This window comes from Neophocaena asiaeorientalis, unplaced genomic scaffold (assembly GCF_003031525.2).
Source record: "Neophocaena asiaeorientalis asiaeorientalis breed wild unplaced genomic scaffold, Neophocaena_asiaeorientalis_V1.1 scaffold218, whole genome shotgun sequence".
NCBI lineage: Eukaryota > Metazoa > Chordata > Mammalia > Artiodactyla > Phocoenidae > Neophocaena > Neophocaena asiaeorientalis.
The window spans coordinates 3,882,504-3,910,429 of record NW_020172818.1 but is presented as its reverse complement, the minus strand read 5'-3'; the positions used below and the strand labels follow the sequence as shown (position 1 = coordinate 3,910,429).

The following is a 27,926-nucleotide window of genomic DNA, read 5'->3' as shown; positions in this document are numbered from 1 at the left end:
TGAAAGGGAAAAACCTACAACCAAGAATACTCTACACAGCAAGGCTTTCATTCAGATTTGATGGAGAGATTAAAAGTTTTAGAGATAAACAAAAGCTAAGAGCTCAGCTTCACCAAATCAGCTTTATAAGAAATGTTAAAGGCACTTGTCTAAGTGAAAAAGAGGCCACAACTGGAAACATGAAAATTATGAAAGGAAAATCTCACTAGTAAAGGCAAATATACAGTAAAAGTAGTAAATCAGCCATGTACAAAGCTAGTAGGAAGGTTAAAAGACAAAAGTAGTAAAATCATCTATATCCTTAATTAGTAATTAAGGGTACACAAACAGAAAGATGTAAAATATGATTCAAAAACTAACCATGGGGGGAGGGGAGTAAAAATACTGGGGTATTAAAAATGAGTTTGAAATTAAGAGATCAGCAACTTAAATAATACACACACACACACACACACACACACACACACACACACACACACCCCTACCTCATGGTAATCACAAATCAAAATAGATACACAGACGAAAAAGAGAAAGGAATCCAAACATAACACTAAAGACAGTCATCACATCACAAAGAAGAGAAAAAAAGGAACAAAAAAGAACTATAAAACCAATCCCAAAACAGCTAACAAAATGGCAATAAATACATACTTATCAATAATTACTTGACACACTGACTGAAAGTGAGAGGATGGAAAAAGGTATTCCATGAAAATAGAAATCAAAAGAAAGCTGGAGCAGCAATACTTGTATCAGACAAAATAGATTTTTAAAACAAAGACTGTAGCAAGAGACAAAGAAGGACATCACACAATAATCAATGGATCAATCCAAGGAGATATAACAATTATAAACATATATGCACCCAACAGAGGAACAACTAAATACATAAAGCAAATATTAACAGTCCTAAAGGGAGAAATTGACAGTAACAGTAGGGACTTTAACACCCCACTTACATCAATAGACAGATCATCCAGACAGAGAATCAACAAGGAAACTGGTCTTAAATGACACATTAGATCAAGTGAACTTAATAGATATATATAGAACATCCCATCCAAAAGCAACAATATATACTCTTTTCAAGTGCACATGGCACATTCTGCAGGATAGATCACATGCTAGGCCACAAAACAAACCTTGGTAAATAAGAAAACTGATATCATATCAAATATCTTTTCCAACCACAATGTTATGACACTAGAAGTCAACTACAAGGAAAAAACTGCGAGAAACACAAACATGTGGAAGCTAAACAATGTGCTAGTAAACAACCAATGAATCACCGAAGAAATCAAAGAACAACAAAAAAATACATAGAGACAAATGAAAACGAAAACACAATGATCCAAAATCTATGGGATGCAGCAAAAGCAATTCTAAGAGGGAAGTACGTGATACAAGTGTAACTCAGGAACCAAGAAAAAAGAATCTCAAATAACAACCTAACCTCACATCTAAAGGAACCAGAAAAAGGAGAACAAACAAGTCCTATAAACAGAAGACAAGAAATCGTAAAGATGAGAGCAGAAATAAATGAAATAGAAGCTTAAAAAGCAATAGAAAAGATCAGTGAAAATAAGAGCAGGTTCTTTGAAAAAATAAACAAAATTGATAAACCTTTACTCAGACACATAAGAAAAAAAGAGAGCAGGCCCAAATCAATAAAATCAGAACTGAAAAAGGAGAAGTAATAACCAACACCACAGAAGTACAAAGGATCGTAACAGATGAAAAACTATATGCCAGTAAAATGGACAACCTAGAAGAAATGGACAAACTCATAGAAATGTACAGTCTCCCTATACTGAACCGGGAAGAAACAGAAAATATGAACAGACCAGTAATGAAATTGGATCAGTAATAAAAAAAAACTTCCAACAGTGCTGTACATAGCAGCAACAATGCTGTTTAATAGCCAAGATCTGGAAGTCACCCAAGTATCCACCGACAGATGAGTGGATAAATAAGATGTGGTATATATATGTGTATATATATATATACAATGGAATACATTCAGTCATAAAAGAAGAATGAAATTTTGCTACTTCCGACAATGTGGATGGACCTGGAAGGTATTATGCTTAGCGAAATGAGACAGAGAGAAATACTGTATGCTATTACTTATATGTCAAATCTAAAAAATAAAACAAATGAATGAATATAACAAATCAGAAACAGACTCACAAATATAGAGAACAAACTAGTGATTATTAATGGGGAGAGGGAAGGGGGTGGGGCAGGGTAGGGATTAAGAGGTACAAACTACTATGTATGAAATAAATAAGCTACAATGATATATTGTTCAATGTAGGGAATATAGCCAATATGTTTTAAGTTGAAATGGAGTATAATCTATAAAAATTTTGCATCATTATGTTGTATACCTGAAACTAATACAGTATTATAAATCAACTACACCTCAATAAAAATAAAAGAAAAAAGTCTATTAGGGTGAACATAAGATTATTCTCATTTTAACTTATTGATTTGAGGAATCAAGGCAATAATAAGGTTACTAGGTCATGGATTATTATTTAGATTATTATTCTCTCAGTATACTTTTGGATTCAAAAGATTAATACAGCATTTAGAACTGTTGTCTATATATTCATTACAGGATGATAATTTTTCAGATTTTGAACCAGTTACTTTTATTCTGAAAATGCACTGACAATGTTCATATTATTCTGTACTCTAAAAAAAAAAAATTACATATAACATTGTTTGGAAAAATTTAAAAAAAAAAATCCTGGAACTAATAATAGCAAGGTTGCAGGATACAAGGTGAATATACAAAAGTCAATTATCTTCCTATACACCACCAATGAACAAGTGGAATTTGAAACATAATGCAATTTACATTAGCACCCTTTTAATGAAGTACTTAGGTATAAAGCTAAGAAAATATATACAAGATCTATATAAGGAAAACCACAAACAGATGAAAGAAATCAAAGAACTGAATAAATGGAGAGACATCCTATGTTCACAGATAGAAACTCAGTATTGTTAAGATGTCAGTTCTTCCCAACTTTATAGTTTCAATGTAATCCTTATCAAAATCCCACAATACTTTGTGGGTATTGACAAACTGATTCTTAAGTTTATATAGAAAGGCTAAGGACACAGATTAGCCAACACAATAGCAAAAAAGAGCCATATTGGAAAACTGATACTACCAACCTCAAGACTTATTATATAAAGCTACAGTAATCAAGACAGTATGATAATGAGCTCAAACAGACAAACAGATCAGTGAAACAGAACAGAGCGCCCAGAAATAGACCCACACAAACAAGAGTCAACTGATCTTTGATAAAGGAGCAAAAGTAATCAAATGGAGAAAGGACTGTCTCCAAGAAATGATGGTGGAACAACCAAACAACCACATGCAAAGAAAGAACCTAGACAAAGACCTTGTATTTTTCACAAAAATGAACTCAAAATAGGTCATACACCTAAATGTAAAACACAAAACTATAAAACCATAAGAAGACAACACAGGAAAAACTCCTGGTGTCTTTGGGTTTGGCAGACTTTTTAGATAAAACAACAAAAGCATGATGCATGAAAAAATTTGATAATGTAGACTTTTAAAATTAAAAGTTTTTAATCTGTGAAAGATTCAACTTAAGAGAATGGAAAGACAAGCCACAGACTGAGAGAAAATATTTACAAAACACTTACCTGATAAAGGGCTTTTATGTCCAAAATATATAAACTCAACAATGAGAAAATGAAACACTGATTAAAAAATGGGCAAAAGATCTGAACAGATTATCTCACCCAAGAAGATACGCAGATAGCAAATAAGTATATAAAAAGAACTGTAAATTAAAGAACTATAAATTAAAACAATAAGAAGATACCACCACACACCTATTAGAATGTCTAAAATCCAAAACACTGACAACAGTAAATGCTGGTGAGGATGTGGAGCAAAAGGAATTCTCATTCATTCCAGATGGAAATGCAAATTGGTACAGCCACACTGGAAGACAGTTTGGCAGTTTCTTAACAAAGCTAAAGTCTTACCACAGGATCTAGGAATTGCACTCCTAGGTATTTACCCAAATGAGCTGAAAACTTATGTCTGCATATAAACTAGTGAATGTTTATAGCAGCTTTATTTATAATTGTTAAAAATTGGAAGCAAACAAAATGTCCTTCAACAGGTTAATAGATAAACAAAACTGTGGTATATCCACAGCATGGAACATCATTCAGTAATAAAAAGAAATGAGCTATCTACCAAGCTACAAAAAGACAAAGAGGAACTTTAAATGCACATTACTAAGTGAAAGAAGCCAATCTAAAAAGGCTATATACTGTATGATTCCAACTATATGACATTCGGGAAAAGGCAAAACTATGGAGACAGTGTTTGACACAAGTTGGGGCATGGGGTAGAAGGATGAATAAGTGGAGTACAGAGGATTTTCACAGTAGTGAAACTACTGTGTATAACACTGTAATGGTGGATACATGAAATTGTACCTTTATTAAAACCCACACGACTGTACAGCATACAAAAAGTGAACCTAATGTAAACTATGGGCCTTATTTAATAATAATTTGTCAACACTGATTCATCAATTGTAACAAATGTACAACCAGCAATGAAGGATGCTGATAATAGGAGAAACTGAGTGGGGAAAGTATATGGGAACACTCTGTACTTTCTGTTCAACTTTTCTGTAAACCCAAAACTGCTCTAAAAAATGAAGTTTATTAATTTACCAAACAAAACAAAAAATTGGATTAAGTAAAAAATCCATTTGATTTCACGTACTTTTCTTCCTGTAAAAAAAACTATTCAGTAGGTGGCACCAGAGACCCTTTAGAATAAGGAATTACAGCCGTACTATTCATAATGCTTAGTTTTGATGCTGATACATGCGTTGAGATTGTATTTATTCACTAATGAATAATATGATTGATGCTCTTGAAAAAGTGTGTTATAGACAACTAAATTTAGATGCAAATTTTATTATTCCATAAGTAGGTAAATAATCATGATAATCTAGGAATGCAGATCTGATGAATTATGGAACAACAGTAATCTTACACTATGGGTAAATAAAAAAGGTGCTATATTAAGCCATTTAAAAAACAAATTCCAACTCACATTTTGACAACTACATAGCACATCCATTTGACACTTCTTGACTACTAGTGAGCAAGTATCTCATTAATAAATTGTTTGTCTCCACAGACTAAAAGCAGTCACTAAATGTGGCATCAAGGCATTTTAAAATTCATTTTCTCTTCAAGCTGGGACAGAAAAAGTATTATGCCTTTCTAAAATGCAGACGATGAAACATGTTAACTACCCACCGAGCAACTATTGCCTGTCCACCCACTGGGATTCAATCTAACATACTCAATACACAGTTTTACAGAGAACAAATGAAGTAGCCCTGACTTATAAAAAATAATCTCTTCCCCATCTTCTTATTTATATCACTTTAAAGTGATCTTATTCAGGTGCTCAGGAATTATGTATTTTACCCATTAATGGAGACCGAATACCATATACTGCCACTTTGGTGGAGATAGGAGAGAAGGGGTAGAAGAAAGGAGAGAATCAAAGAGGTATCTGGAGAGAAGAGTAAAACATAGTCTTATTTTTCCAAATTTAGAATTCAATTCTCGAAAACAAATGATCAACAAGGCAGCATGCGGCTGAAATATAAAAACAAGTATATTAACCTTTAATTACCATTATAGAGTTCTGTACAATAGAGAATTGTTATTTAACATTTATTTCCAATAAAAAATACTATTCAGTGCCTTAAAACAAATTAATCCAAATTTTAGAACACAGTTTAGCTGTAGTTGTAGAACAACAGAAATGGAGTGGAATTAAGTCTAGGAACACAGTAATTGAAAATGAATCTTGGAAGTGAATCCTCTGAAAGTCTACTACACATGACTAGGTAATACAAAAACATGGCCACTAATGGATCTCTGATTTGTCCACAAATACATGTATTAATCTTAATTTGTAAGAGTAAACTATGGTCACTTACACCTTGGGAAACACTGGATGATATATAGCACAGTGATTTCCAATCTTTCATAATTTAATTCCCTATTTACTTTAATTAAAAGACATGCCAATAAGAGGTAAGTTGTTTTGTCTGGCAAATTATATGAAGAAAAAGTAATATCAATTTGAACCAAATATAAAGAAATTTTTTTTCTTTGGTTTACAGTCTTATTGCAAGTAAATATTTGACATTTTTCTGGCTTTTTAAAATGTCAAAAATAGCTTCTGTACTTTTTACCAGCTTTGAGGACTACTAGACTTCAGGACCTACCACGTGAGACAAAATCTAATCCAATCTCATAATTTTACAGAAAAGGTAGCAAAAATTTTACATTATTTTGTAATCTTTCATAATTCATTACATAAATTTTATAATAGCTCATAATGTACATACAGGGTTAAGAATCTATAAAATGACACATACTGTATGCCCTTTTAATCCCCCTGAACAAGTTAGGGTATTCATCCTCCTTTTACACTGGGTCTCCATTCCCTGCACCTATTCCTCAGTGCCAAACTAACATTGTTCTGGGATAACATTCTAATCATTTTAAAGTTCTCAGACAAATTTTGCCAACACTCTATTGCAACTGTTTCTAGCATGCTATAATACATCGCTGCTGCTAGATATATTTCAACAAAACAAGCTCTAGCATCCATACTCTACAAACAACTGGGAAAAATTTTTTAAAACAGGGGTCTATTAATAAAGAAATGTTGGGACTTCCCTGGTGGTCCAGGGGGTAAGACTCCACGCTCTCAATGCAGGGGGCCCGGGTTTGATCCCTGGTCTGGGAACTAGATCCTGCATGCATGCTGCAACTAAGAGTTCGCATGCTACAACTAAGAAGTCCACATGCTGGAACGAAGATCCCACATGCCACAACAAAGACCCAGCCAATAAATATTTAAAAATAAACAAATAAATAAATAAATGTTATCTTCTGCAATCACTGAACTATATTACCAGGAAAAGAAAATTCCTCAATATAAAGAGTAGTACTAATATATCTAACTTTTTAAAGCATTTGTAAGAAAAGAATGTAAGAAGAACATGGGCTAACTGAATCTCTCAAATTAAAAAAACACCTGATTTTCATTAATAATTTCATCCTTACTTTACTGAAAATCTCTTGTGATAGAGGCAATAAATGGAAAACCTTACAGATCTGGATTTCTTCTCCTTTTCCTCATCATTCTCTAGAGAAAGATATGAGCAAGTATGACACTTAGCACACCAGAGGCCAAATGGCAGCACACTCTCCTGCCTCCACAATTAAGAGGTACAGCTAAACCATATAAAAAGAAAATTCCCAAGTCATTATATTAACTATCAATTTATCAATTGATAAGACTAGTTACATTTTTCTCAAAAAGAGGAACTAAACCTGTAGAAGTCGAACAAAGTCTGCTCTGTCTAGTTTTATCTAGCATATAAGCAGCCAGGAGAGTCATTTGACCTGGGCCTCACATTTGCAAATTTGCTACATATTTATGATTTTAGTATCATCTTCAAGTGAGGTTATATACTTATATGTGGCATGACTAAAAAAAAAAAAAAAAAAGCCTACAAATTCAAATTTCCATCCCTCTACTGGACTTCCTGGATATTACAAATTAATACCTTTTGTAGATCTAATAATGGTCTTGTAAATACAATTTTATTTCATGTTTTAAATGTGTTTAAAGCTTAATCTGTTAGGCAAAACATTTAAAATATACAACAGTTTGTAAAGCCCACTTCAAAAAGGTAAAGTTGCCAAGCCTCTTTCAAGTTTTCAGAGATCCCCTTTTAATATTTGTAGCTTTCTTCACCTTGGCTTAGTTTCATCTTATGTGTCTAGTTAACTTAGCTACCACATGGAGGATATCAAAACTATGTCTTCTACCTCACAAGGCTGAACAAATTAGGAGGTATAAAGGCGCTTCAACAGGTTAAAGCCCTATTCAACTAACACAAAACATTACTAATCATCTTATAAAAGACTTGTATCCAGAATTTATAAAGAATACATAAATCAACAGTAGAAAGCAAACAACCCTACTAAAAATGGGCAAACGAATTGAACAGATCTCTAAAAAAGAAGATCTACAAACTGCCTATAAGAACTTGAAAAAGCACTCAACATTATTAGTTATGAGGAAAATACAATTTAAAGCAAAATGAGATACCATTTCACACCTACCAGAATAGCTAGTAACAAAGATGGGTAACAGTAGTTACTGACAGGGATCTGGAGCAACTAGAATTCTCATGCATTTCTAATGAGTAAAATGCTAAATTTGGGAGAATTATCTGTCAGTTTCTAATATATTTTAAATATACATTGATGCTATGACCCAGCAATTCTACTCTTACGGATTTTCCCAAGAGAAATGAAACAGGTGTCCAAAAGGCATAAGAATGTTCATAGCAGCCTTATTAATAATCCCTAGTGACTTATTAATAATCGCTTTCAGAGGACGTTGTAAGAAAGAACAAAGAATCAAAAGTGATTCTTGTATTTTTAATACTGAGTGAGTGGGAAGGTGTCAATGGCACTAATTAATGGGGAACATAAGAAAATGAACAGGCTTAAAAAGGAAAATAAGTTTAGATTCACTGAGCTTAAAATTCTTCCATAATATACATGTGGAGATGTCTAGAAAACAGCATGGAACTTGGAGACTGTGGCTCATCAAAACAGAGGTTAAGAGTGGAAGCCAGGAGAGTAGATAAGGTTTTTTTTGGGGGGGGGCACAGTCAGGGAAATACATGTATGTACAGAAATATACATATGAATGTATATATAACTCTATGGACACAGTCCTTAAGGTATAACATTCTGGGGACAGCATGAAGATCAAATAGTAAAGGAGGCAGACAGGATTCTTAACCCTTCTTGTGCAAGAATTCCTTTGGCAGTGTGGTGAGGACTATGGTGGTCTCCTTCTCAGAATCATGTTTTAAATGCACAAATTTGTAGGATTACAAAAGAAACCAACTATACTGAAATACAATTTTAAAAAATTTTAAGTTGAGATACAGTAATATATTACCTTTTCTTAATGCATATATTATAATGCATAATATAAGATTATGTAGTAATCATTTAAAAAACAATTTTAAAAAATGTTGAGATATAGTAATATATTATTTTTCTTAATGCATATATTATAATGCATAATATAAGATCTAGCAGTAAGTCTAATATCTACTATAATTTCAAAGTAGTGAGAATATAAATAATCATGTGTGATATGAAAATATCTATGATTTTTATTGCTAGAACAGGTATTATTAATACTACTGTTGTTTGTTATCAGCATTTATATTTGAAGGAAATGTTAAACTTCAGCTAGGGGTTAGTGAAAATAAAGATGTCATTTTTTCCCCCCATTCAAGTTCATGAACCCATGAAATCCTGTCCATGAACTTTCTGGGGAATATCCCTGGTTAAGAACACTTGAACTAGAAAGTAAAATTAAAGAGACATAAAAACTTGATAAAACAGTATCATGGAAACTACAGCAGCAAAATAGCATATGTTAATTTTAAACTGCAATGATAAAATACTATATCCCCTGCTTCATTTCTTACAATTGTCAAGTAGAACAAGATACAAAGGCCAGAGAACAGCATGTTAAGCAAAGTAAGGTGGAAAAGATTCAGAGGTTTCTGAATATTTTCAGAGAAAGAAAAGAAATCACAACTGTATTTAAACTAATTTTTAAAAATTTATCCCCATTAGGAATCACTTGATAACCACTATAACCATAGACTGCCAATACAATGATCATTCTATGTCTCATACATTCCACTCCCAACCTGCTTCATCCAGCCTCTGCTTCTTATACGATCTACTGATACACTCTGCCATGCAAGCCAGGGTCAGAACAGATGAATAGTGATGGCACAAGTCCTTCAGTTGGCCTAACTGCTACCCTAGAGATACAAAACAATTCATTATACTGAACAGGAGGGGTAAACCATTTTCCTCTTAGAGAGACGCAGTCAGGCAAGTTACACTAGATACATTATCTCAATGCTTATGTCTCTCTACACAATAGTCTGTGTTGTAGTGAAAATCTGACTAGAAATTATTTGGAATGCTGAGTCATCTCCCATGACAAACTATCTTTTTTTCTGCCTCCTCAGCAGCTATGGCACTTGCTATTAAGTACTATCAATCTCTGACCCAACAAAGTAGTTGTTTAGACAATGCCTTATTCCTATCAAAGTCACCATCAACAGAGCTTAGAAGTTACAGTCCAGAGGCTATTATTACAGGGGAATTATGGCTGAGTGTGCCACAGTGTTTGTAGAACATATCCACTTGTAGATATACTACCCACTATAACCAATGTGGCACTCAGAGAGATACGAACATCTCCAGAGAAGCTTTTAGGTCTGCTAAAGCTGGGGCATTCCTGAGAACAAACAGAAAACAAAATAAAGGTGTTAAAAACCAGACTCCCTACCAAAGAAAATCTAATACTTTAATTTAACAATATAGCAAAGCCCAAATAAGGCTGTAAAAATTCTATTGTAAATGAGTTAAGTTTGATAAGGACTACAGTAGGATCAAGATCATGGAGAATATCTTCAGTAACAGGCAGAAAGGTAAACTGAGGAATGAGGGCTTAATATTCAACTCGCAAGGCTAATACTATTGCTCTGTCTTGCCTACTGAATATGAGCCATAAAAGCTCCTCCCAAGTGTTGCTTTCTTACTTTCTTACTTTTAATTTTAAATGGAATGAGTCTCTAAACAAAATGCAAATAAATTACTAATAACAAGCATTAAAATTTTTTTATCTAGAAAATAACAGGATAGCTACAGAGGCACAGAGCTATCTTTTAACTAAAGATCTCCCTTCATTGTTATAACTAAAGTTATTAAAAATCATTTACCAAGACTCTAAAATAACTATGATACTTGCTCAGGGTAATAAAAGAGACACTGAGGGAAAATACACAGTTTCTGCTCTCTATGAGTTAGCAATCCAGTATGGAAGGATAAAATGTAAAGATTGTATATTTCTTGGAGGAGTATCTTGAGGCTTATTTGGTCTTCAATTTCAACATTCCTGAGTAGGGTACACGAGGTTTAAGTCCACAAGAGAATCAAGAGCACATGAACTACTCTCTCTATTCTATCTCTACTGTATCCTATTATTAACATGCCAGTGTCCTCCTTGAGACTAAGCACTGTATCTTACTCATTTACCTATTCAGGGATCTACAATGGTACCACAACAAGGTAACAATAAATTTCATAAATAAACGATGCTTCACACTTCAAAGGGAATAAAGGGCAGCATTAACAGCTGAGCAATGAGTTAACCTTTTTTGGTTTCGGTTTTGGTTTTCTTAATTTTTTTTTTTACAGGGCATAGAAAAATAAGAATGAGAAGACATCCCTTTACTCTCTCACACTTTGCACAAAAGGTTTCTGAACAGTCACTGAAAGGAATTATTACAAAAAAATGATTTTTTTTTTCTGGAAGTCTTATGAGCTAGTTGGTTCAAAGGCAGAAAAGAATGCAGATTTAGACACTGCTTATGTTGCTTTCACTTTGGTTTACTATGTCACTACTGAACATGCACTGCAAAGGATAAATATAAAATCAAGGATCAAATGAGTGGACATGGACTTCCTGAAGCTCCTTTTTATTCCACAGATTTGACTGTCTCAACTGCCCATGTAAAATGAGGAATCTGCCAGACAAGAGGAACATGGAGAACACATAACCATAGGATCTCTGCCTTTTATAACATTTTAGGGGGTTTTTTTGGGGGGGGGGAGCTAAGGGATAGCTGCACCCCAGTTACACTTCCAAGTTTCATTTCTTAAAGCCTACCTGAGGCTTTACTAAAAGTCATGGTCTACCACAGCTTAATGCAGCTATTTAATCCTTTTGCCCCTCCTTACCCTTCCTGCTTCTCCTGTTTTTTTGCCTCTTTAAAGCCATGATCTGACCATGGTATTTGTGAATTCCCTAGCCTTGTTAAAGCCAAAGTCCAACTCCCCTGTGACTACAACTTTCCTTGTTAGGCTTTTTAGCAATTAAATGTTCTTTCTAAGTCAGCTCATCAATTTTGGACTTTGGAAGAATCAGTCTCTAAAGTATGCCTTTAGAGCAGAGTTCTTCAAATTCTGTTGGATATTCACTCATCAACTAACAAAACTGAGAATGCAGGTTAAAAATATGTGTATTTTTCATTTTTATTATCTATTTTTATTTTATCTATTGTATCTATTTTTATTATCTATTTCATTTGTATTATCTATTTTTCAGACTTAATTCAGATAAAACTACATAGTAGAATAAGTATATCCATTTAACTGGCCATATAAACTATAATATATCACAATACGCAGAATGCAAACCAAAGAATAAGGGCTCCATTATCAATCCCTCCTTGTCCGAGGGACTCAACTCTCACTCTTCTCCCAAAACACTAGGTCTCCTTTATATGACAAGGGACTTCTGATATAAAGCCCAAGTAAGGGTGCCACTGTTAGTCAATCTGTCAAAGATTAGTAACGGTTAATTTATTTATTTTTATGTTTTAAAAAATATTTTAAATTTTAAAGTAATTTTAGACTACAGAAAAATTTCAAAAGCAGTACAAAGATTTCCTGTATATTCTTTTCCCAGTTTTTTCTTAATGTTAACTTCCCATATAACCAATTATCAAAACCCAGAAATTAACATCAGTACAATACTATTAACTAAACTGTAGATTTTATTTGGAATTTATCAGTTTTCCCACTAATGTCCTCCTTTTTCTGTTCTAAAATCCAATCCAGGATCTCACATTGCATTTAATTGTCATGTTTCTCCTTAGTCTCCTCTAATCAGTGAAAGTTCCTCAGTCTTTCCTTTCATGATATTAGACATTTTGGATGAGTAACAGACAGTTATTTGGGAGAATGTTCCTCAGTATATCTGATGCTTTCTCATGATTAGTTCAAAGTTACACATTTTTGGCGAGAATACTACAGAAGTGATGTGCATTTCTCAGTGAACCATATCAGTGTACCAGTAAGACTGGATATTTGTTACTACTGGTGATGCTACCCTGGATGACTTGCTTAAGTTGGTGTCTGCTCGGTTTCTCGACTGCAGAGCTACTCTTTCTCCTTTGTAATTAATATACTGGGGAAGATACTTTTAGAATATGCACATACTCGGATTCTCATCAAACTTTTGCCCACTGATTTAAGCACTCATTGCTGGATATAATAATTGTGACTGTGGTGTTCTAAGGGTGATTTTCATTTCCTGCATTCCTTCTACATTTTAAAATTGGAATTCTTCTCTGAGATAGAGCTGTCCCTTCTTCCTTATTTATTTATTTACATCAATATGAAAAAGTGGATATTGATTTTATTCTATGGGTTATCTTATTTATTTTTTTGCTCATATTGTTCCAGCTTTGGCCATCAGCAGTTCTTTCAGGTTGGCACCTGCATCCTACCAATCTACCTTTTTTTGAGACTTCCTTACTTTCTGGCACCACAAAGTGCTCCAAATTCATTTTATACTTTCCCAGCCCCAGCCATGGAAGCAACCACTTCTCCAAGGAGCCTTGGTTCCCTTTATTGGAGAAGTCTTATTTTATCAAGGATGTACATCAATGTAAATAGAATTCCTGCACTCCAGTGGATCACCTTACTTAATTCCTGACTACATGAACACGTGATTTTGGACAGCACCATTTTACAGCACTGGCTCCACGATGGTAATTGTTTTTTCTTTTTTTTGGTCTAACAAAATATTCAACAACAATGAAGGAATGTTCTCTATTAATAGTCTAAAACATTTCCAGGGTTAACAAGGATTAAGTCAAAGAAGTGCATGTAACAGGAAGAATCACAGACTTGTCAATATTATCCATAGTTTTATCTCTATAACCTTCTAGACACATGTAAGGCCTGCAACTCTGGAACTCCAATAACTCCAACAAACGACAATGCCAAAGGTACATAAACATACCCTAATCTAGGTAGGCAGTGACCATTACTCCACCAAAAAGTGAGTGCTTCTTTTACAAACAAACCTCAACAACATCAACCAGTACTGCCAGAACAATAAGCGTGCTTTTTAGAAAAACAAAAATGGATAAAGACTCCCATGAAAAAAATTGCCATCATCTAACATGAGCTCACAGATGGTTTTGTAGAACTCTAGAGTATTTTAAGTTGAAAAATGAAATATGTGCAAAGTAAATCAGGATCCACTAGGCCATAACATACCCAAAAGGCTTTGGAGTTCAAATAATACCAGAATATTAGAGCATATGATCAGACTCACTAGAATATTTGGCTAGTATCATGGTTCCAGTTGCTCATTAGAAACACTGCTAGCCTAACTTAGTGTATTTAAGACAGAAGCAACCCTAAGGCAGGTCACTTTAACATGTTGCTGGCTTAAATAAAAAATAAATTTTCTTAAATACATATAAAAGTATTTTAACATTTCTAGTTACTATAATGTATACTCTTCATTACCCATACCTAAAGAAGCAAAAGGTAATCTAAAATAATAAATAGTTCCCAAATAATCTATATTTTGCTTTAGAAAATGTGTCCTTTCATTACACAAATATATTCATACAAGATTTTCACTCTGTTATTAGTTAATATTTTAAAATTAGCTTCGGTTCTCTGATTAATCAGAACATGAAGGGAATATGAAAAATGGCTAGCAGGATTAGCTAACTTTTCAAACTATCCATGCTGAAATTTTACCTCAAAGTGTCTCACATGATTATTGAAGGCTGACTGGTGTATATGCCTGTACAATAATTTTTTTCAAATATTCCTTTACCTTTGTTTCACTTCCTTAATGCTACATAGACTAACAATATAGCAACACACTTTAGCAAAAATTCTCCCATTTTATCAACTAAGAAACCAAAGCAAAAAAGTGACTTTTCATTTGTATAAAATAAACATAAAGAACGTTATAATTTGTATTCTGTTTACCTGACAATTCCACTCCCCCAAAGTACCCGAAGAGTACTACTGATATATTTACTGCTGACAGTTCTGAAGTATTACTACTCACTTTTGAGACTGTATGATGCCTTACATCCTGATGTTAGTTATTAATTCATGGGCTCCTAAGGACAATCTTCTTAATGATTACAAGACTTAATTTGAGAACTAAACCCTATGTGATCTTCCTTTTTTGATTTACTGTGATTCCAAGTAACTGATGATAATGATAATAAATAACAGTAGCAGCAGTTTTAGATTACTGAGTCCTTACATTATCTCTTCTTCCCACCCCTCCCCAACTTTATTGAGGTATAACTGGTACACAAGAAAAACTGCACACAAATAATGTATACAATTTGGTCAGTTTGGATGCATTATCTCTTCTAATCATCACAATAATCCTCTTAAAAATGCCACAATTATTCCCATTATATAGAAATGGAAACTAGTCTTAAGGAGGTTAAAAAATTTGCCTAAGGTCATGCAAGGCTGAGTAAGTAGTAGAACCAGGACTAGAACCCAGGTCTAATCCAAAATCTGACCTCTTAACTACTATGCCATACTATGAGTAGAGCAAGTCATTTACATGCTGGTGCCTAGATTTCTCGTACACTCAAAAGCAAAAAAAAAAATTAGTGTAATCCACCATAGGGCTACTCTTCACTGGATGCCTAGTATACATATGGCACTAAGCTGCATGTTTCATTTACATTATATTAATCTTCACAATAATATCACCAAGTTAAGTATCTTGCCCAACATCACAGCTTCTTAATTAAAAAACAAACAAACAAAACAGCAAGCAACCCATCTAGGTTTGACTCCATAGCCCATATTCTTTTTTCCACCAGAAGCTACTACTGAACACACAGCATACCTATCAAACTAAAATCTAAACTAGTACCTTTTGTTTTAATAAAACTAATTTTTTGGTGGGTGAGGGTAGACAACAGAGTATAAATAAGCATCCACAATTATTATGCCTCTTGCGCATATGAGAAAACTAAGTCACATAAAAGGGTAAGTAGTTTATCAGAACTATATAACTAATGTATGGTAGGGCAAGATTTGAATCCATATATGTTTCATGGTAAAACTTATGCTTTGCCCTTTCTACTGAAGATAGAAACGTTTTAGAAGACTTCACTCAAAACACTTTAAGGGGGAAAACACACACACATACAAATATATATCCATATGGAGAAAGGTAGGGGGTGATCGCTACTTGGTAATAACAAATCAATGAGTTCCAATCAATAGAACAGTCTGAGCAGGCTGTGAATATAATGGACAACTAGCCAACAGCAAATAGTAAACTGTACCTGACAGTTCATAATTACATGTAAATTTAAAATGGTGAGATGGTAATTTATAAAACTAATTGATCACATTTCACAAGTACAGTATTTGATCAAATCCTCTGCTAGAATCCTAGACTCCTTATATCTTTGTAAGAGAAATTCAGAATGAATTAATCAGCCACTGAGGTTCCAAAGTGCCAGAGAGAATAAGTAATTATTCAAAAGAGAATTATAACTATATCATATTAAATGACAGAGAGGAGAGTTCATGTGTTAGAGCATATTTAACAAAGTGCTATTTCTACAAAAATTGCACTAAAAAAAGATCTTTATGTGAGATTAAGAAACTGAAAATACAGACTCAAAATTATGGCAAGACAGAACTTCAACCTTTTATTAAAAAGTTGAGGTAGCAGATTGATTCAGTGGCTGGCTTATAACTCAGGTGTTTTTTACACTATAGTTTATCATCCACAAAACCACAGTATATGAAGAAAATTGTCTGGAAAAAACAAAACAAAACAGCTGACTAGTAAAATACCTCTCCCTCTCCCTTATTATTTCAGTTCAGGACACATGAACTATTTCAGTCTTTAGCTAATGTTCTTGGCCATTAAGTTTTCTTTCTTTCCTCAAAAGGTCCTGATCTTGAGATTCTAATACCACCCAATTCAGTATATTGGGCTGTCTTAAGTTTGCAGGCAGACTACAATCAGGTTTAAAGTCTTACAGCTAAAATACCAAGAGGAAACGTACTTTTAAGAATTCTGGATTAGAGTTTTTAGACGTATTATTTACAATGACAATGAAAACTTTCTATATGTATGCTTTAAAAGTACATCTTAAAAAGAAACTAAGCAAAAGAATAGTCATAGTAGTTTTTACTCTGAAGTCATCTAACAACCTGCTGTTTTTAGGTATATAATAAGACATAACCACTGTTTTAAAAGCATACAAACTAACAAATATTGTGGTTTAATTAAAAAAATTTAAAATAACATGAAGAAATTGAAACTTAGCGACAAAATTTAAAAAGATAAAAATCAGAGAAAAGCAGACCTCTAAGAAACGTAGGCTTTCCAAGAAGTTTTAAAAAAACACAAACCCTTATTTTCACAGCATCTAACAAACACACACAATTTGCAGTAGGAGGACTGAATGAAACATATAAACATCAGTTCTCATTAAAAAAACAAACAAAAAAAACCCCTCATCTTAGAAACATAATATTTCATAGAGCAAAATTTTAAGACACCTGAATATATAGCAACTGAAAGCAGGAATCTGCTTTTGTCTTGTCTTTTGAGCAGGCTTCGCCTGTGTCTGCTTGGCCCCTTGCCAACACCCCTGAACCACACTGCTGTATGGTACCTTAAAATCTGTTCAGCAGCTGAGCCATGTTATTCCACCACACATACATGTAGGCAGTGTTCTCACTTTAACCCTAAAATGCATAATTATACATAAATTGAGCAGCAAATATATATTACATGTTGAAGAGTATCTTCTATGATTTTGATTTATGTCTTTGACCAAAACTCTATTCAAAAAACTAAGAAATGTTTATAAGGAATTGGAAAGATAAAAATTATTAAGATAGTCTTTGCCTCCAAGGAGTTCAAAATCTACTAAAATCAATACTCTTAGAGGGATATGATGGAATAATACTTAAAACGGACAAAGAAGGTAGAAATCATTTCACAGAATCAAAATTATCCTTAAAAATCTCTTCAATAGCCCACCAGTACAGTGTATACTTATGGTCTGCAGTCTCATACATTATTATGTATTATGAAACACACATTTTTTAACATGAGAATCACGCTCTATTTTGCAGAGATGCTTTAAAGTACAGCAGGTGTGTAGAAACTGAGAGCTATTTAAAAAACAGTAAATTTGCTTAATCTCCCATCTCATGGCCCCTATTGGGGGACCAAGGGACGCCACAGGTATTCTGACAAAGTAGAACGGTGGACAGATACCCACGTGACACAGATTTTTCTTTTTCACACTTGGCATGAAATATCTGCTGTGGGATGCTGATGCATTTGACACTTCTAGAAGTAGGACTTATGAAAGTGTTTTGATAAAAAGATACTCTCAGTCAATCAGGCTTGGGAAACAGTATCACAATAAACAATGAATGGAGTATGAACAAACCTAGCATATTCTTCTGTTAACTTCAAGGAGTTAAAAGAAATGTTGACTGTACAGCAAAAAGTCTTACATCTTGCTAAGGAGGCTGGGTTTAATGAAGTGGACCATGGAAATGTTAACTGTTAACATCACATAGTGAAGAGTTTATGATTAGAAAATCTTTCAACTTGATGCTCATCGTTTGTCAGGCAAAGATAAAGGAGTCACAAATACTTGACACCAAAACTTTAAAAAAAATTTTAGATCATGCAGATAAAATGTGTGTTCATACAAGTGAGTCTGATCACGATATGAGAAGACTCCACACATTAAAGGGTGACCAGGAGCTGAAAAACTACAAGTGACGGGAACTTAAATAGTTCATCCATTTTTAAAAGAAGTTTTTAAAAAAATCCCAGTGCCTTTTCTGTGGCTTCAGCTGATGGTTCAGATAAGCTAGTTCCATGGATTCAGACATGGATGAACCTTAGGCATTTAATTCACCTGTTCAATACTTCACCAGCTCACTCTGACTTAATACTACTCATCACCAAACAGCAACAGGAACTAAGCCTCCATCTCTTTTATTACCATCAAACTTCATGCAGGCAACTCTTTAATCCATTAATTAAACATTTTAAAAATGCTTTTTTGATTATTTTACTAAGTACTATTAATAATCATTAACTATCTTACATTATTTAATCAGTTGTTTACATTATAGTACATATTGCTTGGTCAAGTTATTTAACTGTTACTTCTTTGTATGTAAGTAAAGGAACAGAGTTAAATAATCTCCAAATCCCCTATCTGCTTTTAAATGCTATAATTTTAGCTTGGTCTTAAAAGGAAAATAATCTGTAAAACTGAGGAATGGGAGTGGCGATCACCTCCTACATGCCTGATCTATAATTTTTCAAAACTGATATTAGCTTTAACTCCTGAAATGTATTTCCCCCAGGTTTTCTGTAGTTTGAGTTTGATACCCTATTTTTTTTCTTTTTAGCGTTTGCTCAAATGTTATTTGACTACTCTTTATAAGACTGCAATTCCCACCTCTACCCTGGCATTCCCTAAGCTCCTTTCCCTGCTTTGCCTCCACAACACCTACATATATATTTATATCCAGCATGTGTGTAAGGTGTGTGTGCGTGTGCGTGCATGCATTCACATTCAACCACAAACAGAATTTACTTGTTTACTGTCTGCTTCCCCTCACTAGCACACAGAAGACAGGGATGTTTTCTGCCTTTTTCCCACTAGTATGGTACCTGGCATATAGAAGGAAACTTGGTGGAACTTTGTTGAATGAATTAACTTCTCTAACCATGGACGAGAAATATGTTTTATAAAGGCCAACATGCTAGTCTTGCTCTGGGGAAAGTCATACTCAGGGAAAGAAAGAAGTAAATTAGCAGGATTTTATAAAAGAACACATAGGTGATGACACAGCTGGTGAATTCATGAGTTACTCAAGAAAATCAGAAAAATATTCTAAAAAGGTTTTTAAATGATTAATACGAAACAGTTAAATAGCACGTAGTAACTGTCTATTACTTCCACAAAAAAGTGCTTTTTCCAATTCAGTACTCATTATTTTGAACAGCATATATAGATTACTACATTTATTCACATACAGGCTAATTTCACTATCTGCAGTATTAGAGACAGAGCACAGGGGAGAAATACTACCCAGGGACAGATGGTAATTCAAAAAATAGGGCCCCAAATAGAATTATATCTCTTCTGAGAATTAGGTCTTCCCTCTCACCTAACAGACTACACTTTCTCAACTGAATTAGAATATGCAAAGAAATAATTTAGACAAACTTCTAAAGAATTATATAAAGATAAATGAAAGAACCACTGCTTCCCCAAAATTTAAATTATGTCCTCAAAATGTTATGAGTTGTGTATAACCATTGAAAGAATAATTCAATGACTAAACATTTCTGAAAGGAATTTAGAATCACTTATATTTTCATTATTTGGGCTGATTCCTAGAACATCTTAGAATACTGGAACTTTCTTATCACATGCAAGGACTCATTAAAGACTTTGCTAAAAGATCTAGCATACTACAGCTATAAGCAACATTTTAAAAAAACTGGATAGACAATCATGATTTTAAAGCATTACTGTTGATCTTTAAAATACTTCTCTTCTACAGACACTCAATTAAGTTATTGAGTTTTAACTGTACCGGGTATAATTCTAGGTGCTGAGGAGATATAGACAAAATCCCTGTCTTACTGTTCTTATATTCTAGAAGTGGCAGATAACAAACAGATATTAAAAGAGGAGTCAGGGAAACAGACAAATGAGAAGGAGAATGATGGGAAAGAGACTGACTGAAAGAATTATCATAAATGGGGTGGTTGGGGCAATGAGTGGTCAGGCCAGGGTAATGTTTGATAATATGAAGGAGGGCAATGCTCAGGTGCAAACAAGGATTCCAGACAGAGGTAACAGGAACAGCAAGTAGGAAGACCCTAAGGTGGGAATAAGGTTAGCACATTTGAGGAAAAGCTAAAAGCCAGAGTCTGCAAAAGAATAAACAATAAGAGATGTGGCTAAAGAGGAGGCAGAAGTAGGCCATGTAGGTTGAATTTTTGATAGATTTTACTCTCAGTGACATGCAAAGCCATTGGAAGCTTTTGGGCAGAGGAATAATGTCCTGGTTTAGGCTTCAGAAATATCATTTTGCCTTCTGTGTAGAAAAAATGAATTGGTAGGGAAGAGAAAAGTAGAAGAAGAGACACCAGTTAGGAGGCTTTTTAAGTAGTATATGCCAGAGATCAAGTGCCTTGGATTAGGATGGCAGCTATGGAAATGGTCTGAAGGTAGAACCAAAGGGAGTTGATGATAGGTTGAATGTGGGTATACAGGATACTGAGGAATCAAGAAAAGCTCCTAGCTTGCGGACTGACCAACTGGGGTCAAGGGTGATACATTTTACTAAGATAGGAAAGGCTGGGGCAGGGGAAGGTTTGGGGAGAGTAAAGTCAAGTGTTCTGTTTTAGATAGGTCATTCTGAGATGCCTACTGAATATTCTACTGAAGAATACCAAGTGGACAGATATAAGAGAGTAAAGCTAGAGAAAAGATTAGGATTAGATATAATCCTATAATATTCAGGTGTCATCAACACATACATCGTAATTAAACCCACTGGATGAAATGATGCCATCAAGTAAGAGAAGGCATATTGAGAAGAAAAGACAACTGAGGACTAACTCCTAGGCTCTTCAATATTTAAAGGTAAAAAAGACAAAAAGCAGCAAGGAGCATGTGAAAGAAGTAATCTGCAAGACAAGGGAAACATTAAAAGAATATAGTTTCCTAGAAACCAGGATTAAGGAAGTGCTCATCCCTATCAATTGATGCTGAAAAGCTGAATAAGGTGAGAACTAATAACTTTCCTCTGAATAGTACAAGATGGAATTACCAATGAAACTGTTAAAACAATTTCAATGGAGTAGTAGAAAAGAAAGTCTAATTGGGATGGGTTGAAAAGAAAAGGGGAGTTGAGAAGTGAAGACGGTAAAAGTACAGAAAATAGTTATCTACTACCTGTCAGATGCTTGAGATATCTCAGCAGGCAAAAATACAAAAATCTAATTCTTCATAGTGCTTATATTCTAGTAAAGGGAATAAGACAATGAACAATAAAAATAAGTAAATTATATAATATGTTAGAAGGTGATTGTGCTACAAAAAGGAAGCACAATTTTTAGTTGTGAACTTTTGAGAAGGATATAAAACCACCACCTGTAACAGAGGAAAGGGACTAGGTGAGACTTAGAAAGTCAGAATAGGGTGTTTTACTTTAGTCAAGTTCAGCTGTTCCAGGGTAAGTGTGTAAGATATTGAGAATAGGGTTAAAACATAGATAAGGTTCTGACAAGCAAATATGACAAAGGAAAAGAGAAGCAAGGGAGTTAAAATTTTACAGAAAGATGATTACAGCGATTGAGCACAGTATCTAAACTGAGTAAGGAGAGATGTGAAGTCGTAAGACAGTAACAGTGAGAAGTGGTATGGTCAATAGATTGGGGGTTGCAAGGAGGTTAAAAAAAATACTGGGATGACTACTGAAGTAAAATGGTAGTAGAAATAGGGATGGTTGAAATTATTTTTGTGAGGTGGCAAACGTCTAGGGATGATGATGGGAAAGGTGGTTGGAGTGGAATGGAGGAAAAGATCATTGGAAATGAAGAGGTCAAGTAACTGAGAGGCCAGAATGTAGAACGTAACAGTTACATAGAACTTGAAGTCACCAAGAACTAAGATGGGAGGAAGAAAGTGAAAAGGCTGGTAGAGGTGTGCAACATGATAATATGGATGGAATATTTAGATATTCCAAACAAGCTCAGGGTTTGGAGTAAGGATGGCAAATAAATGATTGGAAAGCAGCTATAAAGATCTCAGAAGTTGCTTGTTAATTTTATCACCCCCATATTACATAAAGCAAGGAATTAAAAACATCCAGCAAGGGAAAGGTCTACAAAAGCATCTTTTATGAATATATAGGTTTCACTTAAAGCAGTAAAGTAAAGGGAACATTAAGAGAAAAGACTGAGGATATAGGGGATTGCTGATGAAAAACCACAAGTTCCAGAAAACACAGTGGAGAAAATTTGGGTGCTTGTAAAGGTGTAAATGACTGGGTCAAATTAGAGATTAAAAAAGACAAAAGGAGATAAGAATCCATGTGACGATGAATGAATGACCTGATAGTCGGCCTTTAATTCCTGCTACGAATGGTGTTGCAGGCAGAAAGGTGATTTTAACAGAAATGCTTAAAATCTTAAATACAGTTATAATTTTAAGTGTGTTCTTAGAATTTTATTCATATCCTCTACACGGCAAAATAAGAAAAATCTTTTCAAGGATACCTCTGGATTGTGGCTCATAATGGTATGTGGATTATTTTACGACACTAACATACAGTTCCCTAAGAGTTCTAAAAAGGCAGCCCACATATAAAGAAAAAGTCAATGTATGACCACGTGTTATCACAAAGGCACATTTGTATAAGAAATGCTCAGGGCCTGAATGAATCAGGTCAAATTTACATAGTCATTCTAGGATACCTGCATTTAGAGAAAAGCAATCTAAAAGATTAACACTCCTGTTTCTAAGAAGTCAAATGTTTTAGTATCAGTCATAATCCAATTAATTAATAAGCAGTATTAATATTTATTTCATGCAGTATTATAGAGCTTAAAAATTAAAAGTTTAAAAGGAAAAGGATCTGTGTTCAAAAGAGCCATGAAAAACTTTATATAAAACCTAGCTAACAATTAATTTAAGGGGGAAAGGTTGGTTAATAGCAGCTTTCAACTATATATCAAGGTCTTCGAGAAGAAAAGGCCAGAATAGTAGTTACATGAATGCTCAATGTGTGTGTGTGGGGGGGTAAAAGATAAAGTAGGAAAAACATTATATTTTGATGAAGGAAGGCTTTGTTTTGTTATATACACTTAGCAGTATGATTCATTCAGCTACAACGTGCATACTATCTGTCCAATTTAGTCAAGTAGCCTTCTTTAACTGAAAAATAAAAGATGAGATATCTTCCTGAATCATAAGCCAGTGATTTACACTGCTTCAGGTAATCAGAGAATGTGAAGCCAAAGTCAAAACAGTTTAGTTCATATCCTATGGGGACAGCTTCAGAAAAGGCATTTTATATCTATATGCCTATGTTTACCCACATTTCAAAACAAATAAACTGACTGATATTCAGGCTATACACAGTAATAAACTTAAGTACAAAGTAGGAAAAGATAAACAATACATACACGCTAAATAATTTTCTTCTTCAAATAAAACAAATAAGTACTAATACCACTGAATATGTAAAGAAACTGGAAGATATATGGACAGTTTATCTTAGTACTCATTTATTCATGCAAAAATATTTACTGAAGATCTAAGATGTGACAAGTACTATTCCAGATACCGAGGATTCTGCAATTAACAAAAGAGAAGTCCCTAGTATCATGGAGGTTTCATTCTACTCTAGCATTCTAGACAATTGTCTAGGTTAACCTCTAGAAGGAACTCAATTTTGAAACATTTCTAAAGTAAAGAATATACAAAATTAGTTAAAAGTTCATCTCTGCACTAAAATATCCACTCCCCTGACTGTACTTACTCAACCCTACAAGAGTATTTTTGACTGGCTTCTAATTATAAGGGATAGTCCAAACTGTATTTAGATTAAGTAATAAGTTTTCTCCAATTATTAAATACTATAAGGGAACTAATCACTAGAGCTGTTCATGTTCATATAAAGCAAAGATGGAATGCTCTGTATGTCTCATAGGTCCTCTCTAGCCTGCCTAACTCAATTAAAATAATCCTAATTCTAGGCTGCTAAGTAGTAGAGAACAGGAATGATTTTCTACTTAATACTTAGAATCTAAGTGTTCCTCACATAGAAAATCTTTGACCTTTTAAAATTCCTTCCAAGGATTCAAACGTTCACAACACAAAATTTCTCTGAGCTTCATTATCTCAGTCTGTTAAAGTGATAACAAGAGTACCTATCTCTTAACAGTGTTTCGGGATTAAATGAGGTAAGTCACAAAACGGACTTAGTGTTCAATCATAATTGATGACATCAACCATCTTAATTATCCTAAGTGTGAGTTCTCAATAACAGCAGCTTACATCATCAACTTCCATAAAACTATAGTTAAGAAAGATAATAAACAAGCTACAATTGGTATATTAGAAGATTTCTCTATGTTTTGGCAAGATGATCACATGCTTATGCTCCTCAAACTAAGCAACAGATTTAAAGTATCAGTAATACTAATGTTATTAATATGCAGCATTCCTATAAATGACCGAGTTTGAGAAATTTTCAGGAATCAAATAAGAACTTCACTAACAAGATGCTTTATTAGTATTTTATTTGCTTCCGAATACTCGGAATTTCCTATCTTTAAAAACACATTTTTTGCCTTTTATTTCAAAGTAAACTTAAAAGAACTTACTAAATAAATAAACAAATACACAAACAAAGGAGTTAAAACCATTTAAAAGATACTGTTATTATCTTCTAGTCTCATCCTGGTCAGACCATATTGGAAATCTCGAAAATGATTTCATTCAAAGAAATTAAAAACAAACAACAGAAACAAAACCAAGTAAACAAGCAGAAAAGTCCTTATGTTTAATTAAATCTGGAAAGTGATGAGGGACTACAAATAAAGAAATTAACAAAGATAAAAATACTGAAGACCTGAAGTAAAGCAAAAATACTACTAATAAGAATCTTTCATTTAAAAACTCTGTGATCCTTCAAAGATCTTGAAGAAAACCAAAAAAATCCCCAAATGGAGAGGTCACTAAATATCCATGAACACTCACCCAACCATTGGTAGGAGACCTCTTGGAGACCCAGATGCTTGAATCAGCTGAAATAGTACCAAGTTTTTACTGATTACTCTTAACAGGGCAATGGAGCACAGGCTAACTCCATACTATCAAATACTAAAAGTCATTATTATTGATTAATTTATACCTACTACCATCACAAATTATTCAAAGGAGGAGGCGACTGAGTAAGTTCTAAGGTGAGTGAAACTTACTGCATGCATGTGTGTAGATGCATACATTTTCTCCAGCTCTCTTTGTGATGTAAGTCTGATAACATAATTCTTATAAATGTAAATATACAGACAGAATAAAATTTTCTAAGTTAATATAAAATTCTTAAAGAAATCATGTAAATAATTTTTATATTGGTTCATAAAGAAAATTTTAAGAAAACAATTTGTTTTTTAAAGATACTGCCAATTTCTCAATACTAAGTACTTTGGTAACACACAGGAAAAGATTTTCAGTCCCCTGCACTTAAAAAAATATATAGTTCTTAACTTTAGGCCTTTTAATATACTAATGGTTCTTCTCATCAGAGGATTTTCATATTTCAACACATAAAAGAACTCGTAACAGTAAGACTAAACAAAAGCTTCCTTTCTCAAAGGTGAGGACTATATTCAACATTATAGATTAAAACCTGTAAGTCATCTGTTTAACAGAAAATATCTGATGTTACCTAATTCAAAAGAGGAGTAAAAGCACTATCAATACTTAGATGAAAATACAGTAACGTTTTCCCCAATCTCAGGAAGCTGGGAGGTACAGTGATCCTCCCACCACCACCCTTCATTCCCCCTGCACCATGACTTATTCCAAAGGTCTATGTGATAAAAATTAAGACACTTTACTACTGCGCAAATGGCCAAGAACAAAAAATGGAAGGGTCTATATTTCTGTATTTTTCTCAAGTAACTTAAGATATAAAAATAACTTCTGTCTGATACATGTGTATCAAGCAAGAAAACAAGTGAAAACAGTCCTCATTTGGATTTAATGTTTAGATAGACAGGAAGCAAAGAACAACACTGACATTGTAATGTCAAGTAAGCACATTCAAGCTATCAAAGAAACACTGAAATCTCAAGCCAGCAAATATACTACCAACCTGGCTGATAAATGATTTAACTGTTACATTTCTAAAAACAGCTTTGCAATATATTATATCTATCACTTATTGAACACAAAAGAACTTTTGAAGTCAGAAACAAAATAAGGAAGACCAGAAGCATATAAAATTTTCTTCTGCCTATAGTAGATTAAGAAAATAAAGTCAGGGAGAGATTTGAGAATAGAATGGTGAAAAGGAAAGCCTAATAGAAGACAGCTCTACAGTGATTGCAAATCCTAATGTCCTTAAAAATATGAAGAAAAACTAAGGACAAAGAAGGAAATAATCAAGAATGGAGGAGGATTGACATATTAAAAACCTGTGTGAGAGAAAAATTCAAACATTTTAGATGTCTATTGCAAATTTTAAATGACAAAGTATATCAGTATTACCTTTCTTTCGAAAGAGTGCATTTAGGTAATTTTCTGCTTGGCATTCAATCTTTTCAGTGTTGGACTGGCCCTGAGATGATAGTTCCTCTGTTGGTGTCGACTGTGAAGAATCAAGAGATGGTATACAATCCTAAAATTAGAAGAAAACAACATAAAAAAATCACTTTTTATTTAAACATGGGACTCCATTTAAAATGGCAAAAAAATTCTCTGTTTATTTTTTTATATTTTAAATATGTCAAATTATATACAGAACATAAGACTTGAGAAAGGAGTCAGGAAAAAAGAAATTTATCTTTGATAGAGGGACAAACTAGCCTTATTCCTTAGCAAAACTATTGTCAAAAAGGGGGTGGGGGGCAGATAAAATATATTGTTAAATAAACTCACTATATAGCATGCCAGTAATGAGAGTTTTAAGAACAAAGCAGATATGTTTATCCACTAATCTGACCAAAATGGGTGCAAGTTCTCAAATTCCCATTTCTTCTCAGCCCTTTCCACAACAGTACATAAAGAATTAGGACTTCCCACCAT

At 33.7% G+C, this 27,926-nt stretch overlaps 1 protein-coding gene across 2 annotated transcripts in view; it reads right to left on the bottom strand.

Moving 5' to 3' along the window:
* The window catches only part of LCORL (ligand dependent nuclear receptor corepressor like), a 160,133-nt gene that overhangs the window by 76,468 nt on the left and 55,739 nt on the right, over positions 1–27,926 (bottom strand). For both annotated transcript variants that reach the window (XM_024741764.1, XM_024741765.1), the window contains exon 4: positions 27,390–27,519. In XM_024741764.1, coding sequence (XP_024597532.1) covers positions 27,390–27,519 — 130 coding nt within the window. The remainder of the gene's footprint in view (positions 1–27,389; positions 27,520–27,926) is intronic.